Below are 20,339 nucleotides of genomic sequence, written 5' to 3'. Positions count from 1 at the left end.
TCTCTGTGTAACTCTTTCAATTAAAATAAACAAATCTTTAAGAAAATATATTCCTTAATCCCTGACATCTAGGGCTAGATGACAAGTATTTAATTGTAAGGAAAACTACCCTGACCAATAAAATCTCTGAACAATCCCCAAAATCAATCTCAAACAGTAAGCTCAATGCCATCTCCCCATAAACACCACCAAGACTGCAGCTGTATCAGTTCCAGTCTTCTCCTTCTCATGATTTCACTAAATAGAAACATCAAGGAGAGAAGAAAAAAGAAAAAAAGAGTAACAGTAAACTGGAGGCTCAGGAATAAATCAGTCTGATAGGATTCCAGGAGTAAGTCCCTCACTACATGTAATATCAGAAATGAAGATAAGCTTCTCACTGCTGGAGCTTGTAAACAAACAAAAGGAAGGCTTTCTCATAAACCTACCTTTCCTCTTTTAATTTACTCATCTATTCAAAAAACTATTTCCAGAGCAAACGACATGTACAGGATACTAGTACTTTCATAGTTCCTTTAGGAAAAGAATTCACAATCAGAGACACAAATAGATAAGAGATACTTATAAGAGTTCCCAAGCACCTGAAAATCCACCTATTTGGAAGCAGGATAAGCCAAGTATGAATAGTTTTGTAGTTCATTTTTTATAAAAGTTTTAGCACAGATTTAATGACAATGACCTTGAAAGATTAGAAAACTGTCCTCAATTTATGCTCTAGGCATTATAAGGCAGTATAAGGTCAAGATAATCTTGAGCATCTGTGGACAGAAAGAGTCACAAGACACAGTTCTAACAGAGGAACAGATCAGTAATAGTAATACTTCTGAGACACAACCAACATAATGTTCCTTATTCTTCCATTTCCCCTCCAAATAGGACTAGCTGAGGAGCAAGGAAAAGGACAAAGGCTCTCATTCAATCTCTCTTGCCTGTTCTTTCTCTTTTATATAGTATTTATTTCAAGTGACTGTTGGTAGGGTTCAAATGTAAATTCAATATATCTAAAGTGAAGAATGTCTTATATTCCATTCTAGTTTGCTTTACAACTCCCAACATTATCAACTCTAGATAGACTACTGATTTTAACACAAGAGTTCAACAGGAACTACAGGGCTCTAACAAGTTAAGATTTGAAACTGCTCTGTCAGTCCCTTGGGTGTGTTATTAATCATCTGTGTACTTGTAAACCTAGGTTCCCTCACAAGGCTATGGTGACAGACAACTGATTAACATACATGAGGCCGGCGCCGCGGCATACTAGGCTAATCCTCCGCCTTGCAGCGCCGGCACACCAGGTTCTAGTCCCAGTCGGGGCGCCAGATTCTGTCCCGGTTGCCCCTCTTTCAGGCCGTAGCTTTGGAAGACTATCCTTTAAGGGCTATCTCTGTTCTCTTTGCCCTTAAATAGTTTGTATCAAACTTAAGTATTTTTCCCATTGTATTTCATATTATAGTAGTACTCATATACATACATAATTTTATTTCTTCAGATGATCAAAAGCTACTTGGTGAAAGAGACCATGCATCTATACCTATTTAATCTTTAGCTCTAATCAGAGCTAAAACAAGATGAACATTCTAAGAAACACTTTTTCACATGACAGAATGTACATCTTGAGGAATATAAATTACAAACAACTTATAGGACTAATTCTTTTTTTTTTTTTTTTTTGACAGGTAGAGTTAGACAGTGAGAGAGAGACAAAGGTCTTCCTTTTCCATTGCTTCACCCCCCAAATGGCCATTATGGCTGGTGCACTGCGACGATCCCAAGCCAGGAGCCAGGTGCTTCCTCCTAGTCTCCCATGTGGGTGCCAAGGCCCAAGCACTTGGGCCATCCTCCACTGCCTTCCCGGGCCACAGCAGAGAGCTGGACTGCAAGAGGAGCAACCGGGACAGAATCCGGCGCCCCAACTGGGACTAGGACCTGGGGTGCCTGCACCGCAGGCGGAAGATTAGCCAAGTGAGCTGCGGCGCCAGGCAGGACTAATTCTTTATGGAAAAAATATCTCAAAGTAACAATATGCCACCACACTAAACAAACTAGCTTTAAAACAGAAAATTTTTAAAACACACTAAAGAAAACTAGGCCTATCATGTTTGCAAGACTGTCTTCATGATTGAACACCCTAAGGACAGAAAAATCAGAGGTATACACTTTTCTTTATCCGTGGCCATCAATGGTTCAACATCACTCAGCCTGGAAGCTTTCCTCCCTCTAGACAGACGCAGTGGTTAAAACAAAAACCTCTGGGGCCAGCGCCATGGCTCACTTGCTTAATCCTCTGCCTGCGGCGTCGGCATCCCATATGGGCGCCAGGTTCTAGTCCCGGCTGCTCCTCTTCCAGTCCAGCTCTTTGTGGTGGCCCGGGAGGGCAGTGGAGGATGGCCCAAGTGCTTAGGCCCCTGCAACAGCATGGGAGACCAGGAAGAGGCACCTGGCTCCTGGCTTCGGATCAGCGCAGCGCTGGCTGTAGCAGCCATTGGGGACTGAACCAACAGAAGGGAAGACCTTTCTCTCTGTCTCTCTCTTTCTCTGTCTATAACCTCTGTGGTTATCAGGCTATACTATAACCTCTGCTATGGATTGAATGCATCTTACACAACATTCATACATTGAAACCCTAATCCTCAATGTGATGATGATATCTGGAGATGTAGTTTGGGGAAGGTAATTTAGTTGGTAGAGCCCTTATGATGGGATTAGTTTTAGTTTAATTCATTGCCCTTATAACAAGATTCAGACAGAGCTTGCTTTCATTCTCTTACCCGCCATCGGGTGCAGTTACAGCAGGATGGCTGGATGTCTATCAGCTAGGAACAAGGTCCTCACCAAAACCTGTCCATACTTACATCTTAAATGCACACTTCAGCCTCCACAACTAGGTAAAACAAATGTTAGCCATTTCAGCCACCTGTCTATGGTATTTTGTTACAGCAGCTCAAGCACACTAAGAAAACCTCACTAATCCTCATATCTTCCATGGTAAAATTGGGAAAATAAATATACATATACTTCACAGGGTTGTGTGTGAGAAAAATAATAGGGGCTGGCGTTGTGGCACAGTGGGTTAAGTCACTGTCTGTGAAACAGGTATCCCATATGGGCATCAGTTGGAGTCTCAGCTGCTGTACTTCTGATCCACCTCCCTGCTAATGGCCTGGAAAAATCAGCAAAAGATGGTCCAAGTGTTTGGGCCCCTGCCACACATATGGGAGACCCAGATGAAGTTTCTGGCTCTTAGTATCTGCATGGCCCAATCTTGGCCATTGGGGTTATCTGGAGAGTAAACCAGGAGTTGAAAGATGTCTCTCTCTCTCTCCATCTCTCCCTCATTCTGTAACCCTTTCAAATAAACAAATAAATCCTAAATAATACTAAATGCAAGGTACCTGTATACATGTATACTGATTTCTCAATATACAGTAATCATTATCTATGCTACTCATTTAACATTCTATTAATGCCTTTTTCTGCAAGATCCTTCAGGTTAGTAACACTTTAAAATGTTGTAACTTTTCATTTTTTGCCCTTATAATTTTTTTAAAGATTTATTTATTTATTTGAAAGTCAGAGTTATAGAGAGAGAGGTCTTCCATCCACTGGTCCACTCCCCATTTGGCCACAACAGCCAGAGCTGTGTCAATCTGAAGCCTAGGAGCCAGGAGCCTCCTCCAGGTCTACCATGCAGGTGCAAGGGCCCAAGGACTTAGGCCATCTTCCACTGCTTTCCCAGACTACAGCAGACACCTGGATTGGAAGTAGTGCAGCCAGGACTCAAACTGGCACCTATATGTGATGCTGGCATTGCAGGTGTCAGCTTTACCCACTACACCACAGCGCCTGCCCCTAGTCCTTGTACTTCTATTCAATGAAGCAGATGTTGACTACATGATAAAGTACTGCAAGAAACCTATTAAACCACAACCCACAGTAAAATAAAACACAAATATACATAACTGAAACAAAGTTAATGAACATTTACCCTTACTACTTCCAAAAGCATTCTAATGAATCTAGTTCTCTCGAAATAAACCAAAAACTGATTTAAAACCTGCTAGAATGATTTCACAACCATTTGGTCATGATGAATATACAAGTGAAAGATTAAGGACCTGTCTTAAAACAAAACCCAAGAGAAATGTGTGGGGAGCAACTCGGACTAGACTAAGTTAGTGGAATTAAGACTTATTCTATGCATCTGCTCTCCCACAATATGGCGCTGGGAGAGGAGGAAACAGCTTCTACGCAGCTGCCTCTTGCCAACTTGAGTGATGACCTCCAGGAGCTGATCCTGCTCCTGATTGGAGGAGAGCAGCGTACTCGGCGTGTGGGCCACGGAGGTGGAAGGGTCGGTAGCCAACCCGGGAAGAACCAGCAGTAAACCCGGGGAGGGCCGAACAGACGAAAGAACAGCGCAGGGTCCTGTGTCGTTCCTCCACGAAGACGGGGAGCGACAGAAATGGTCTTAAAATAATTCTGACTGGTAATTTATGAATGCTTTTTGAAAATATTTCTGCAACATTCTTAAATTTTCGAAGTGCTAATACAATTTTCTACTGCCATATGCAAAATAGGAAACTCCACTTGTCTGGTTTACAGAAATTTGACGTTTTATTTATTAGGATCCCTGGAAGGAAATCTACCTTTCCTCACAACACAAACTATCCAATTCAACTCTTCAGAGATCTGCCAAAAACAATTCCATTCAAAAGTCATTTGAATATAGGAATTAGGAGAATAAACATACATTCACATGCAAATGACTGCTTTCATAAAATTTCTTCTTCATTGTTGGCTTACAAAAGAAAAGAGCAAAAAAATGAAAAGAAATGCCCACATGTAACAGCTCAAAGATTACTAACACTCTATTTAGACTGTCTTTCAAAAGAAGATTATTAGTAACTCTTAAACAATCTTCAACTTGTTGGCACTATAATATTATTTTATACCCATTTTATACCAGCAACACTTTTATTTATCTTGGAAGTCTTAATCATAATTTTTATGTACTTCCATTTTATTTGAAAGACAGAGAAACACAGACGGATCTTTCATCCACTGGTTCACTCCCCAAATGCCTGCAACAGCCAGGAAAGGGCCAAGCCAAAACCAGGAGCTCATGACTCAGTCTGGGTCTTTCTCATGGGTGACAAGGATCCAAGTACCTAAGCCATTCATTACCTGCTGCCTCCCAAGGTGCACATTAACAGGAAGCAAGAAGTGCAGCAGACAGGACTCATTATCAGGCACTCTGATATGAAATGTGGGTGTCCAAGCAAAGAGTTAAACATTGTCCCACATGCCTACTCTTTTATCATACTTCTAATCTCAAAAAGTTAGGGCATAAATACTGTGAAAAACAGCGAAATTAGCCTACAAAGGTGATGATCACTACTAAAATTTTACAATTCATCAAAAAATTAACTATTAACTACACTGTATTCACTCAACTGTGAAAATGTCTCTCTTCCATGTGTACCTGTAAGATATTTCCATTATGTCGGCAAGTAAAGGCTTAAAACAAAAAGAAAAAAAAAAAACAACTAAATTGTATAATAGTATTTCACTACAATTATACTTTTTCTGGATTTGTTTATTTATTTGAAAGGCAGAGTTAGAGAGAGAGAGAGAGACAGAGACAGAGACATCTTCCATCTGCTGGTTACTCCCCAGATGGCCACAACAGCCACGGTTGGGACAAGAGGAAGCTAGAACTTCATCCAGGTCTCCCACATAGGTGCAGGGGCTCCAGTGCTTTCCCAGACACATTAACAGGAAGCTGGATCGGAAGTAGAGCAGAGCCCATATGGGGTACCAGTGCCACAGGCGATGGCTTTACCCACTACACCACAGTGCTAGCCCCCACTACTACATTTTTTAAAAATGAAACTTGCAAACTCGCTGATCCAACCAATATAATCTGCTTTCTTCTCTAATTTACCTGCTAAACCCTACGCCCTTACATTCTTTTTGGGTTATCAAACATACTACTCTCTTCATTTAAAAAAAAACAAAAAACCAAGATTTATTTTATTTATTTGAAATAGAGAGAGAGGTAGAGACAGAGACAGAGACAGAGGTCTTCCATATGCTGGTTCACTCCCCAGATGGCTGCAATGGCCGGAGCTGCGCTGATCCAAAGCCAGAAGCCAGGAGCCAGGAGCTTCTTCCGGGTCTCCCACGTGGGTGCAGGGGCCCAAGGACTTTGGCCTGGGATAGCAGAAGATGGCCCTACAGAAGAGAGCTGGATCAGAAGAGGAGCAGCTGGGACTAGAACCGGCACCCATATGGGATGCCGGCACTTCAGGCACCACTGCGCCACAGCGCCAGCCCCAGCACACCACTCTCTTCATTAAAATGCTTATTCCTTCTATTCTTTGGTTAAATTTACTTCATTTTTTTAATTAATTATTTTTATGAGATATGTAAAATATTTGTTATTGTTATTTATATGTCCATATAATCTAATATTTTTCTTTAAGCCATCTTTATTATTTCTGCTTAAGATTTATTTATTTGAGAGGCAGAGTCAGAGAGAGGGAGAGAGAGAGGTCTTCCATCCACTGGTTCACTCCCCAAAAAAGGTGCAATGACCAGAGCTGGGCACATCCAAAGCCAGGAGCTTCTTCTGGGTCTCCCACATGAGTGCAGGGGCCCAAGCACTTGAGTCATCTCCACTGCTTTCCCAGACCATCGGCAGGGAGCTGGATGCAAAGCAAAACACCAATATGGGATACCAGAACCATAGGCAGATATTTAACCTACTATGCCACAGTTCCAGCCCCGAGAGTATTTTTTTAAAAAATTTAAAACTTGGGATAGTATTGAGTAATATAGGATGTCCTATACTTTTTTTTTTTTTTTTTTTTTTTTTGGACAGGCAGAGTTAGACAGTTAGAAAGAGACAGAGTTATAGACAGTGAGAGAGAGACAGAGAAAAAGGTCTTCCTTTTCCATTGCTTCACCCCCCAAATGGCCACTATGGCTGGCGCTGTGCCAATCGGAAGCCAGGAGCCGGGTGCTTCCTTCCCGTCTCCCATGCGGGTGCAGGGATCCAAGCACCTGGGCCATTCCCCACTGCCCTCCCAGGCCACAGCAGAGAGCTAGACTGGAAGAGGAGCAACCGGGACCAGTACCCGGTGCCTCAACCAGGACTAGAACCCGGGGTGCCAGTGCCGCAGGCGGAGGATTAGCCAAGTGAGCCAGGGCACCAGCCACGTCTTATACTGACTTTTAAAATAGATCTCGGGAGCCAGAGTTGTGGCACAACAGGTTAAGCCACTGCCTGTGACGCTAGCATCCTTTATGAGAACAGCATCCCCTATCAGAATGTCAACTCAAGTCCTGGCTGGTCTACTTCTGATCCAGCTCCCTGGATGGAGCGCCTGGCTCCTGGCTTCAGCCTGGCACAACCCCAGCTGTTGTAGGCATTTAGGGAGTGAACCAGTGGATGGAAGATCTCGTTATCTGTCTCTCCCCCTCTTTGTCACTGTATCTTTCAAATAAATCAATCTTTAAAATAAGATGAAATAAAGTGAATCCCATCTTAAACCCATTTTGACTGTTACTGTAACAATGCCTTAGATTTGCATGCTTCAGTTTACAAAGAATGTAAAAGCTAATTCTTAATTTTTTTTTTTTTTTTGGTAAAGATTTATTTGAAAGTCAGAGTTTCTGAGAGAGAGGAAGAAACAGAGACATTTTCCACCAGCTGGTTCATTCCCCAGGTGGCCACAACATCCAGGACTGGGCCAGGCTGAGGCTAGCAAGCCAGGAGCTTCTTCCAGGTCTCCTATGTGGGTTGCAGGGGGAACAAACACTTGGATCCTTTCTGCTGCTTTCCCCCCACCTTTAATAGGGAGCTGCATTGGAAGTCAAGCAGCCAGGACATGAACTGGTGCCCTTATGGGATGCCAGCATCACAAGCGGCAGCTTTACCTGCTACTCCTCAACACCAGCCCCAAAAGTTAATTCTAACATTAATGAGTGCCTATGAATGTATAGATCAATACTAAATGCTGTGAGCAGAGGGAAGGAGAGGTAAATACAGAACATATTGACCTCAAAGAAACTTCACAGTTGACTTTAAAGTATTTAGCATGTCAGTTATGATGCCCTACACTGAAGTACCTGGGTACAGCCCAACTGTAGCTCCCGACTCCAGCTTCCTTCTCTTGCACACCCTGAGAGGCAGCAATGATCGCACAAGTAATTGAGTTACTGCCAACCATATCAAAGTGAATTGAGTTCCTGGCTCCTGGCTTCAACCCAGCCTACTCACTGCAGGCATTTGGGGAGTGAACAAGCAGATGGGAGCTCTGTCTCTAATTCTCAAGTATAAAATAATTTTTAAAAATTTTCATGGTAAAAGAGGAAAAATATATACACAAAGAAGAGCAAAACCACAAACAAGGGATTAAGAGAGTACACTAAAAGGACAAAAAAAAAAAATGCCAAATATGGAAATAGCCAACCTCAAGATTCCAAACAGGAATACTTACAGTTAGGTGCTGCTAAAGATTTGGGTTACATTTCACTGATACATCCTCAAACCCAAAAACAGTGCCCAACTTATACAAGTCACCCAAAAATAAAAAATAAAGTATTCAATGAAGACTGAATCCTGTCTCTTTCTATTAACCTACAAGTCTCTGCATCTTCATTTCTAAAATGGATATAGTTCAAGAGAGTATTTGCTACCCTAGGAACAAGAATACGTTTCTAGTTAGGAGGGAAAATATGAAAATATTCATTAATGAGCCATTTTTAAAATCTCTGTACATGAGATCTAATTATAGTAAACTGTAGGAAAAATATGCCAATTAAGTGGAAACTCTAAAAGTAAAATCACGTATTTTACAAAGAAGTAGCACTCCACCATAACAGAGTGCTAATTTTTTTTAGGTTTCATAATGGTATTGGCATTGCTATATTTCAAAATTCCTTTCCCTTAAAGATATATACTAGGAACATTTATGAATGAAGTAATACGGTTGTAAAACAATGGGGGAGTGGGGTAAAGGGAAGATCATGATAGGCCATGAGTTGGTAATTGCTGAAGATGGGTAATGATGCTTATACTATTATTTTCTCTTTCCTATAACCTATGCAGGAAGGTTATAAAGTGTTCTTAATAATTAAACTGAATTTTATTCTAAAGGAAGTTACAGTTTACTGAGCAAGTGATTCCACAGTACAATAATCACTTAATCATAAAATAATATAGAATATAATATGTGACTAAAACAAGTGATCAACATTATAACAAACTCACTTTACTTTACAAAATATCAAAATTCTGGGGCTAGAACTATGGCATAGTGGGCTAAGCTACTGCCTGCAGCACCGGCATCCCACATGGGCGCTGGCTGGAGTCTTGGCTGCTCTACTTCCAATGCTCTACTTCCAATTCAGCTCCCTGCTCATGTGCCTGGGAAAGCAGTGGAAGACAGCCCAAGTGCTTGGGTCTCTGCACTGTCACAGAAAACCCAAAAGAAGCTCTTGGCTCCAGCCTGGCCCAGCCCTGCTATTGCAGCCACTTGAGGAGCAAATCAGTAGATGGAAGATCTCTCCCTTCCTGTAACTCTGCCTTTTTGTTTTTAAAGATTTATTTATTTACTTGAAAGTCAGAGTTACACAGAGAGAAAAAGGAGAGGGGGGGAGGGAGGGAGGGATGGAGTCTCCCATCTGCTGGTTCACTCCCCAAATGGCCGCAATGGCCAGCTGTGCCGATCCAAAGACAGGAGCCAGGAGTTTCTTCTGGGTCTCCCATGCAGGTGCATGGACCCAAGGACCTAGGCCATCTTCTACTGTACTGATTTCCCAGGCCATAGCAGAGAGCTGGATCAGATATCTAGCAGTCAGGACTCAGACTGGCGCCCATATGGGATGCCAGCACTGCAGGCAGCAGTTTAAAGCGCTACGCCAGAGTGCCAGCCCCAACTTTGCCTTTCAAATAAATAAATCTTCTAAAAAAAAGGCAAAATTGTTTAAAAAAAAAGATGACTGTGGACAAGGAAAAGTTGTAGGACAGTACCCTATTCACTTATTCTCTGCCCTTTTCCCTTTCTTTCTCCAGATTATCAATTTAAAAGAACACATAACTAATAAAGCTCTTAGGGACCAACCAGTCCACTGAATTTCTAAATACTGGGTTCAGTAGCCCCAGGCACATGTCTGGGATTCTATGATCAATTAAGTGTTAAAAAGGGAAGGAGAAAAAAGCAGCGAGTTTTAATCTAGGAATTCCAAGCTTGTGTTTTAAATTTTGCTTTTATAAAACACCACTACTAAATTTTAAATTTGAAAAACTAATAGTCTAAACTATCCAAAGGATGACTGCAAAGCTAACAAAGATTAAGATCAAAGATGGGAGGGGGGGAGCCACAGCAATACAAAAGTTGCACTTTGTAAATTCACATTCATTAAATAATAAAAATAAATAAATCTAAAAAAAAGAAAAAAAAGACCAAAGATGATTTAAAAAGAAAAAAAAAAAAAGGTTTGGAAGAAGCATCTGATGCTATGCCTGCAACACCAGCATCTTGTATGGGCAACAATTCATGTCCTGGCTGCTCCACTAATGATCCAGCTCCCTGCTAACTCGCTGGAAAAGCAGCAGAGGACTGCTCAAGTATTTGGATTCCTATGCCCATGTAGGAGACCTGGGTGAGCCTCCTGGCTCCTGGCTTCAGCCTGGCCCAGCACTGGTCACTGCAGCCATTTGGGGAAAGAACCAGCAGATGGAAGATGTTTCCCTTTCCATCTCATTCTTTCTGAAACTCTGCCTTTCAAATACATAAAAATAATTTAAAAAAAAAAATGGTCAAGAAGACAAGAGAAACAAAAAAGCTTGTTTCAATACTGCCTCTTTCAAACTCTCTTCCTTTACATAGGCCATACAAGTTATGCACAATACCATTCACTTACCATGTCCATGAGAAAAACTTCACTGCCATTTTCCAAGGACCACATTTTCTTCCCACTTTCTCTAATTTGTTTCTTCCCTCCTTAAAAATTTGCCCGGTGCTGTATTGCATCATAAGATTTTCTTCAACAGGTAGCCCTAATGCTTTATAAATTGTACAAAGGAGCTTACGTTACAGGGCCAATTTTTAAAACGCACAGAAATAACCTTTTGTCAAAGACACTAAACAGACCTACAAGTCTCAAACATTTTAGTGTTCCTAAAATGAACACTAAAATAAAATAATTCAAAGTCAAAAACCAGGGCTAAATGGAGAGCATGAGTACCTCTGAAACCAGAACTCATGATACCTAGGTTAGTGGTACGGTTCCAGTGCCTCTGAACAACATTCACACTATCTTCTCTAGGAATGTACTTGATCTATGCAACCAATTCCAGTACTTTAAAAACTACGCAACAAAATTTATCTGCTTCTCTCATCTATATTTAAAAGTAAATTTGAGGGGCCAGTGCTATGGCATAGTGGAGTGGATAAAGCTGTGGCTTGCAATGCCAGTATCCCATATGGTCACCAGTTCAAGTTCCAGCTGCTCCATTTCCAATCCAGCTCTCTGCTATGGCCTGGGAAAGCAGTAGAAGATGGCTCAGGTCTTTGGGACTCTGCACCCGTGTGGGAGACCTGGAAGAAGCTCTTGTCTCCAGATCGGATGAGCCCAGCTGCAGCCTCTGCGACCATTTGGGGAGTGAGCCAGGAGATGGATCGATCCATTGATCAATTGATCTCTCTCTGTGTAACTTTGCCTTTCGAATAAATACATCTTTAAAAAAAAGATTTGAAATAAGTTTCAAACTGTTCTTTTTATATGTTTTGTTTTTTAAAAATGAGGTGTATATAATTAAAACATACGTAAGCTGTCAAAAACAAAACAAAAAAAAACTTGGGCTAGCACTGTGGTGTAATGGGTAAAGCCGCTGCCCGCAGTGCCAGCATCCCATATGGGCACCTGATCAGTCCCCGCTGCTCAACTTCCGATCCAGCTTTCTGCTAATGTGCCTGGGAAAGCAGCAGAGGATGGCTCAAGTCCTTGAGCTCCTGCACCAGTGAGAGAGATCCGGAAGAAGCTCCTGGCTTCAGATTGGCCCAGTGCTGGCCGTTACAGCCATTTGGGGAGTGACCAAGCAGACGGAAGACCTCGCTCGCTGTCTCCCTGTAACTCTGCCTTATAGATAAATTAATTTAAAAAAAAAAAAAAAAAAACTACACGCACATTCCTTCTAGAAAAATATACAACAGGCTTAAGTTGAGCTCAACAGGATAAAAATAAATACCTAAGATCACAGAACACCATAACAGGAATGGTTCCCAGGAATTATTTATTTCAATTTTCTTGTTTCACTCACAAGAATACTAAAGTGCATGATTAAGCTTCCCAAAGTTGCAGATATGGGAGAAACTAGATTTTATTTTCATTACTATTTTCCATTCTGCTACAAAGTGCTAAACATGACCACTACTCAGCTATCATCACAGATTTTGGCATTATTTAGATGTTAACTTATGCAACATACAAGGCTTAAAAAACAAGCACGACTATAAACAGGTGACCTTAACATGACTTAAGAGAAAAAACACACCCAAGACCACAACACGTCCCACCCAACAAGTTCAAAATGTCACACAGTGCAACCACAAGAATCAGTTCTCTGTATTTAATCACCATTCCAAAATAAAATTCTACCTGATAGCATTTCTCGCTGGTTAGATATATATATATATTAAGCCACTAACTGCAATCCTGTCCCAAACACCATGTGCTGTCTCCACTGTATTTTTAGCCCTTTCTAGGTAAGAACTTTTGTCTATTAACAGTAACAAAACTGTAGGTGCTAATTTACCAGACTTGTTAATAACATCACTAAACAATCCTTATCTAGGCCTATGTAGATTGCAGCTTCATAAATCCAAACCAGATACGTCTTCACATTTTAGCACAGTTATATACTGTGCCTCTAAAAGAAGCTGTTTGTGTCACCCCAAATGGTATTCTCTGGCAAGTCTAATACAAGTGATTTAAATAGGAAATTAATGGAACTGACAAGGAAACTTTATTGTTACTGTGCCTGAGTAATAACACAAACACCTAGAAGGCGCACTTGAAAAAGTGTTCAAATTGTAATTGTTTATAAAACATTCTTCTGTTTTGACTGACAGAGGTTCTTTTCCCTGTTACATTCCTTTCCTCCACAATCCTTCCACGGATCCCAACAGAGTACAAACTTTACACTCTGGTCAGGAAGAGAGCTGACACTTTTGTCATTTTATGGTTGCTCTATGAAGGGGAATACTGTTTTAGCTTTGGTTCTTAATTAAAAAGCTAATTATTCCCACCTGTCTTAATTAAAAAGCTAATTATTCCCACCTACACCCCCCTCCAAAGAAAAGAAATTTGTCAGAGGTCCCCTAATAACTGGCAGATAAGAATCATCCTGTGAGGGTGACTATTGCATTACAAAACCCTGAGTCATCACCCAGTTCACTCAGCAGATTTGGGTAAACATTGAGTAAGTGACTTATGTCTTGTGTGTTCATCTACCAACATTCACACGCATGAACACTGTTAGTAGAACCGTATGCACATTAACCAAACAAGATACAGAGAATGTTTTCCAAAGTTCTGACACTGAAAATACCCCTCTAGTGAACAACCTCCCTAACCTTTTGCCCGCACACTATTTTAACTGGGGGTGTTTGGGTCCCCCCCCCCCGACCGTAATTTCACTGACACTATAGGTGGCAGCTGGTTTTTAGAGACGATGCCAACAACACAACTCCTGCAACTAATTCAGTAATCTGCCTTCGTCTGAGCGCCTTAACAAAGCACTCAAGTTTGATGCTAGTATCGCCCAGCACAACCTGACACTGCATCTATTTCTCGGAGTATCGCAAAGGTCTGGCGAAAGGAAATGTCACAAGAGGAATACCGCACACTTCTCTAAGGTTTCAGACAACACTCTCAACACTAACGTCCCATGGTGGGCCCAAGAATACTCTGAGGGCTGATTTTCAACCAGTCTTCTCAATCAAATCCACTGAAAGTGAGCAGACCCACAAAGCAGAACCCAGCAGTGTTTCCCAACGCCCTCCTTCCCATTCAGAAAGTTCCTAGACGCGAACCGACACGAGTAGAGGCGGGGACTGCAGGGGAAGGAAGAGGAGGAGGAGGAAGCACGAGGAGAAGCAGACAAGTCAGGAGTTCCTCTCCCGAAAACCAAGGCTATCACCCCGCCTTCCCCATACGCAAAGCCCCAAAGAAGGCTTTGCGAGACGGCTCCTCTCTCCCGCGCCGGGCCCCAGGGCCCGAGGGGCCGGAAGACTACAACACCGCCGCTCGACGAGGGACAGCTGGGAGGACGCAGAGGGCGGATGAGGTCCCGGGAGGTCCTGGAGACCGGTCGCAGGAAGGAGACCTGAAAGCTTTACAAGCTGCTGTCGCAGGGGGGACAGCTCCGTCCAGGACAGAGCATTAGCTAGGTCCAGCAGCCCGGACAAAGAGCTAGCCCCCTCAACCCACACCCCCACGATGCCCTCCCACGGAGCCTTGTGCCCCGACCCATTTCGCAGGCCTGGGAACACTTACGTGGAGAGTTTCCTGGTCCAGAAGAGGCCCCCGGGCCACAGCTCTTGGAGCTGCACGGCCCGGCCCAGGTTGCTTTTGATCTGGGCCAGCTGCAAGTCGGACTCGGCGTCCAGCCGCTCGGCGTAGGGCAGCAGCTTGTTGTACACGATCTCCTTCTGCGGCACGAAGCCTCGACAGCCCGGCCCGAGACGCCCGCCCGGCTCCGGGGGCTCCCCGCCTCCCGCCCGCTCGGCCGGCTCCATGAGCACAGGGACACCCCCCCACCCCCTCCCACCCTAGCCCTCCCCGGCCCCCACCCCTCTCCGGGCTCCGCCTCCTCCGCGTCGTCGGCGCCCCGCGGCCGCCGGCGGCCCGTCACCCTTCGGCCCGACCGCTAGGCCCCCTCCCCTGGCCGACGCGCAGCTGGGCCCCGCGCGGTCTTCGGTTCGTTGGCGACGGCAGCGGCCGCTCTGCCCACCCCGCACCGGCTCGGCTGGTGACGCTGCAGCCGCCGGGCCCTGAAGTTCCGGACGGGCCTCAAGTCACTTCCGGGGCGGGGCGGGGCGGGGCGGGGCGACGGCGTCGGAGGAGGCGGTAGCAGCGGCGGTGGCGGCGGTGCGCCCAAGGAGCCGCGCCTTCCTCGCCGTGGGCCCGACTTGGAGCTCCCACCCCCGGGCCTCACCGGCCGGGCACGAGGCTTCCCCACCGGAAGCACGAGGCCGAATTCCAAGCTATTGTCCTATCTCGCCTGGTATCGCGCGCTCCTGGCGGTAGCCTAATCGCCACAGCCTCAGGCAAAAGGAATTGGCCTGGGCCCGCAGGCAGAGGAACTAATGCCTCAAGGATACAAGCGGTTTTTTTGGAAAAGCCTGCATACCCTGTATCTATCCAACCGGTACCTTACAGATTTTTTTACTCTGTCTGCTTTAAACTAAGCCCCTATCTTTCTGACCAACATCATCCTAACGAAAGGGATGATTATTCAACAAATATTAATCGAATGACTATTTTGTGTGCCAGACGCTGTGTCTAGGCTCTTGAGATGGAGGCTTTAAGAGCACCTGGTTTTCTACCCTCCAGAGATTTACTGTGAAGCGGAGATATAGACCAGTGAGTTACAAGAGAAATCTCTTAATGACTATGTAAGTACAGGTTGCCTAGGGATCTCTAAAGAGAAGTTCGACCTGGAGATGTGTCCACAAGTAGTTTCCTCGAATGGTAAATTATGCTGGAAGGTTGACAGCAAAGTAAGAAAAGGAAGGGAGACTTTTCATATTTCAAGTGAGACGACAGCTCTAAGGCTGAAAGCGGTATTGTAGGAATTTGAAGAAGTTTATGATGGCTGAAGATTGTTCGCAAGAGGGGACAGTAGAGAAATGAAACTGAGGAGGAAATGCTGGAGGATTTAGAGGCTTATCCTAAAGAAAAACTTCTCAAAGATTTCGTGCATAGGAGTGGCATGATATAAATTATGTTTTTTGAAAATTATTATTTGGAGACAGAGACATAGAACCCGCAATCACTGGGTCACTCCCCCAGTACCAGAAGCAGCAGCAGAAGTCAGGAGCTGGCAATTCCATCCTGGTCTCCAAGGTGGGAGGCAGGAACCCGATGGCTTGAGTCCTCAGTGCTGCATTCCAGGGTCTGCAATGGTGAGAAGCTGGAGTCAGGAGCAGGAGGAACTCAGGTACTCTGATGTGGGATGCAGGCATCTTAACTGCTAATGTAAATGTTCACCCTTCATTTACAGTTTCGAACAATCGCTTTGGCTTTTGTAGAGAATAGATTGGAGCAGACAGGATTGGGAACTGGAGGACTCCTTAAGAAGACATAGCATAATGATGGTGTGGAAGTCAGTAAAATTCATTTGAGAGCTATTTCAGCAGAATAACCTCAGCTAGGTAGTTGATTGAATATTAAGAGTGAAGAGAGGAAAGAAATGGGATGATGCCAGGTTTCTGGCTTGAGAAGCTGGATAATGAAGACTTTGAGGTAGAGAACACAGCAGAAACAGCTCTGTAGGCAGAAAGCTTATGGAGTAAGTATTGATGTGGCTGAAAAGGGTGATCTAAACTGGGATACAAAGGAGAAATTTGGTGGGTAGGAGGGAATGAGGAAAGAATGAAAAGACTAGGGCTCTTGACATACCTCTGAGGAACCTCGAGTTTAATGATAGAGGAAAGGGAGACAGATCACAAAGAATAGTCAGAAGCAGTAGTTACACAGGTAGGTGGGTTTCCAGGGAACTAGACAGCACCAAAACAGTTTCAGTGAAGGGAGTGATACATGCGAGTAAAGGTGGCTGGCAGGTGAGATGAGATGAAACCTGACAAGAGTTTACTGGATAAAAGGTTTATTGATAAAGCAGGTAAGAACAGTTTCAAAAGAGTGTAGTTATGGAAATTAATTGCAGTGATTAAGGACAAATGTAAGTAAATAGCAATATGGACAACTTTTTTTTTTTTAAATAGTGGGAAGAACAGGGAGAAGAGGTAAGGAAGGACATGAGCTAAAAAGAGGGATCTTTTAAAGGTGGGATATGTTTAGATATTGGTGAGAGGAAGCCAGTGAACAAAGAGGTTGGAGGTATGTGTTTGAGAATGACAGACACTGGGGGAGATTGTGGAGTCATTGATGCTTAATATAGTAAACCACATTGTGCTTCTATTGTCAAAAGAGGAAAGCAGGCAAAGGTAACTGCAAATGTAGAAGAGTTTATAGACTTGGTGGTGGAAGTTGGAGAAGCCTTTGTTGTTCGTTTTAAATTTTTATAAATTTACAGAACAGTTCAAATATTATGCATTAACCAATTCAACTTATTCCACCCACTCTGGTGAAGGGAAGAAAGAGTCTACACCCAAAGAACTACTTTACTTGACAGAATGTTTCTAGAATAATAAGTAGCTTAAACAGCTATCACAAAGTGTCTGGTTTGGTTTTTGAAATGGGAAAGTCACACATTTTAGAAGTAAATACATTTAATTGTGGATCAGGTATAATTTGAAGCTAATGAACCATGTAGGAGTGAGGGTTAATAAACCAATGTGCTTTAAATTTGTTCAAGTACTGGTATTTCTGTATGTAAAGATATAACATATATAGTAGCTATCTTGAGAAGTGAAAAATATTTTCCCCCAGAAATGAGAATATTTAAATTGAAATACATAAAGTAGTTAATAATCCATACAACGTAAAATTCAAAAAATCAAAGTTTACATGTCCCAGTTGACCAAGTGTGAAAATACAAAACAGGTTTTTTCTTTTTTAAGATTGTTATTTATTTATGTGAAAGAGAAAGAGATATCTTCCATCCTTTGATTCACTCCCCAAATGGCTGCAATGGCCAAGGCTGGGCCAGGCTGGAGCCGGGAGCTTCATCTAGGTCTCCCACTTGGGTGGCGCAGACACTTGGGTCATCCTCTGCAGCAAACTCGATCAGAAGTGTACAGTAGGACACAAACTGGCATCTTTGTGGATGCCGGAATTGCAGGCATCACCATTACCACTGTGCCACAACGCCAGCCCTGCAAAGTGGATATTAAAACCAGTGTTGTGGGGCCAGCGCTGTAACATAGCAGGTAAAGCTGCTGTCCTCAGTGCCGGCGTTCCATATGGGTGACAGTTTGAATCCCAGCTGCTCCACTTCTAATCCAGCTCCCTGCTATGGCCTGGGAAGCAGTAGAAGATGGTCCAAATCCTTGGGCCCCTGCACCCTTGTGGAAAGACCCATAAGAAGCTTCCAGCTCCTTGCTTCAGATAGGTCCAGCTCCTAACATTGTGGCCATTTGAGGATTGAGCCAGCGGTTAGAAGACCTCTCTTTCTCTCCGCCTCTGCCTCTCTGTAACTCTGCCTTTCAAATAAATAAAAAATAAATATTTTTAAAAGATTCAGTATTTTTATTAAAAAAATTGTGCACAGTATTTAAAATCAGTTTGTAATGGGTCCACATGTAAAGGCTTAATAAAAAAAACAGAAATGAAAGCTTTAAACTGGTATACACTGTTCACACATGTATTTCAAGTTTGGAAATACATATTTGCAAGCAGCAATAAAAAGGTATTCATGAAGAATGCATAATTTCTGAAAATTATTAAAACATTATTGCTACCAATGAATTTCTAAATACAAAACTTACTACCATATATGTTACTGCTGTGTAGCAGAGACATTTATTTTCAAAACAGATAAAATTCAGTCTTTATGTGTGATTGGTGAATGACAGTACTGTTTTTTTAATCGCTTTTTTAAAATTTTGCTGTTTTTTAAATCGGGATCCATAAGCATGCAAAAGCTTTGAATGGGAGGGTCCACAAAGGAACCAATATTGTGATGGTATCCTGTTAAGCCAAAGGTGGAAAAGCCACATCTCTAGCAGAAGCACTTGCCTTGTCTGTCCTGCTGCCATGGTTCGACCCGACTCTCTCAACCCACCACTTTATGGAAGAGCCAAAGCAGGCGCTGTTGGCTTGGCATGGCTGGCTGCAATCAGTAAAGGTACACCCCGGGGGGCCATCATCATGACTGGGCACCTGCAGCAAGGTTTTGTCTTGTGGTCGCCAGCCAAATCCACCAGTTATATGATGACGGATCAGGCCTCTTCTGGGTGCTGAAGACAGCAGAGAATAAGAAACAAGACACCAGTTGGGGTAATGTTGAGGGGCCTGGGGCCAGAAGCGCAGTTTAGGCTGTGGCCCAGACCAACTCCAACATAGCCGGAAAGACTGCTATGTAGATTTCCAGAAAGACCACAAAACCAGCTGCCTCCCAGGGTTAGCAACAAAGAGGAGAGGCAGCTGCCTATGGTGCTCAAGAAAGAAGGAATGAGATGTGTTGGAAAAGACCTGATCAACTTCAATGTAAGGAGAAAGTAATTGATAGATGACTAGGAAACTATCTCATTAACAAGAGTTGAAAAGCCACTCTAGGAAAAAGGGTGAAGGAGGTAAGTTTTCGTTGATAGACCCATAATAGACCAATCTGTCTGAGGCCATGGTGGTCTTTGAAGAGGTCAAGGAGACTGTGGAGGTGGAATAGGGTGAGGTGATTGATTTGATTCTAATGGCAGATGCGAATTTGATAAGCATAGTAATAGTGATAGATCATTTTAACATTACAGTGGTCTGAAGCATGAGAACAAACGTGGATAGCAGATCTCACAATTGAGGAACTGTCAAAGATGAATGAAGACAGTCCCCAAAAACACATTCAGAAACAAGTGTCTTGTTGTAACAGTGACCTGGAGAAGTTGTTTCTGATGGTTTCTAATTTTTTTGGAGGAAGAAGAGCTTGAGAATTACAAGGGAAATTGTCTGTAGATTTGAGGAGATTGGAGAAAGCTTAAAGTATTCACAAAACTAATTGGAGAAACATTAGAATTGTTAAGGCTGGAAGCATGAATTTACCATTGCTTGTAAGCACAATTTAGTGGTTTTTCTCCAATAAAGTTTAGGAGCCCAGAATTGCATGATTTACAGACTGATAAAATAGATTAAAGAGGAAGGAGGAAGACAGTATTATTTGTGTTGTGTTAGCTACCATTTATTGAACACTATTCTGTCTTTACTTTACCTGAATTATGTCCTTGAATTCTCTAAATAGAAGTGATTGAGTTGAGACAATTAGGAAGAGCATGGTTAAAATGTAAGCTGATTGAAGTCCAAGTGGAGATAGTAGAGTTCTGATAGAAGATCTTGATGAGGTGCAAGAACAATATGAAAGGATTAGCCTGAACAAGGGATCTACAAGAACAGTAATATTTGGATTTAAGATATCAAAGAAATAGTTCCATGTG

At 42.9% G+C, this 20,339-nt stretch overlaps 2 protein-coding genes and 1 long non-coding RNA gene across 11 annotated transcripts in view; 1 reads left to right on the top strand and 2 right to left on the bottom strand.

Moving 5' to 3' along the window:
- Positions 1–14,847, bottom strand: part of PSME4 (proteasome activator subunit 4) — a 101,612-nt gene extending 86,765 nt beyond the window's left edge. For 4 of the 6 annotated variants that reach the window (XM_051842887.2, XM_051842886.2, XM_070069121.1 and 1 more), the window contains exon 1: positions 14,569–14,846. In XM_051842887.2, coding sequence (XP_051698847.1) covers positions 14,569–14,810 — 242 coding nt within the window. In that variant the 5' untranslated portion in view covers positions 14,811–14,846. Of the gene's footprint in view, positions 1–14,568 lie in introns of all 6 variants that reach the window. The other 2 variants (XM_051842889.2, XM_070069122.1) reach the window with 1 other exon arrangement.
- LOC138848622 (uncharacterized) lies at positions 7,626–12,188 on the bottom strand. Its single transcript, XR_011386648.1, has 2 exons — positions 9,929–12,188; positions 7,626–9,340 (listed from the first exon to the last, which is right to left on the bottom strand). It is a non-coding gene; the product is annotated as an uncharacterized lncRNA (long non-coding RNA).
- Positions 14,848–15,113: 266 nt separating the features above from the next.
- Positions 15,114–20,339, top strand: part of ACYP2 (acylphosphatase 2) — a 355,520-nt gene continuing 350,294 nt past the window's right edge. For 3 of the 4 annotated variants that reach the window (XM_070069127.1, XM_070069129.1, XM_070069126.1), the window contains exon 1: positions 15,114–16,234. The gene's annotated coding sequence lies outside the window, so the exon portion shown is untranslated. The remainder of the gene's footprint in view (positions 16,235–20,339) is intronic. The other variant, XM_070069130.1, reaches the window with a different exon arrangement.

Source organism: Oryctolagus cuniculus, chromosome 2, assembly GCF_964237555.1.
Source record: "Oryctolagus cuniculus chromosome 2, mOryCun1.1, whole genome shotgun sequence".
NCBI lineage: Eukaryota > Metazoa > Chordata > Mammalia > Lagomorpha > Leporidae > Oryctolagus > Oryctolagus cuniculus.
Note: the sequence above shows the minus strand (reverse complement) of the source record. Positions and strands in the feature narration are given on the sequence as shown.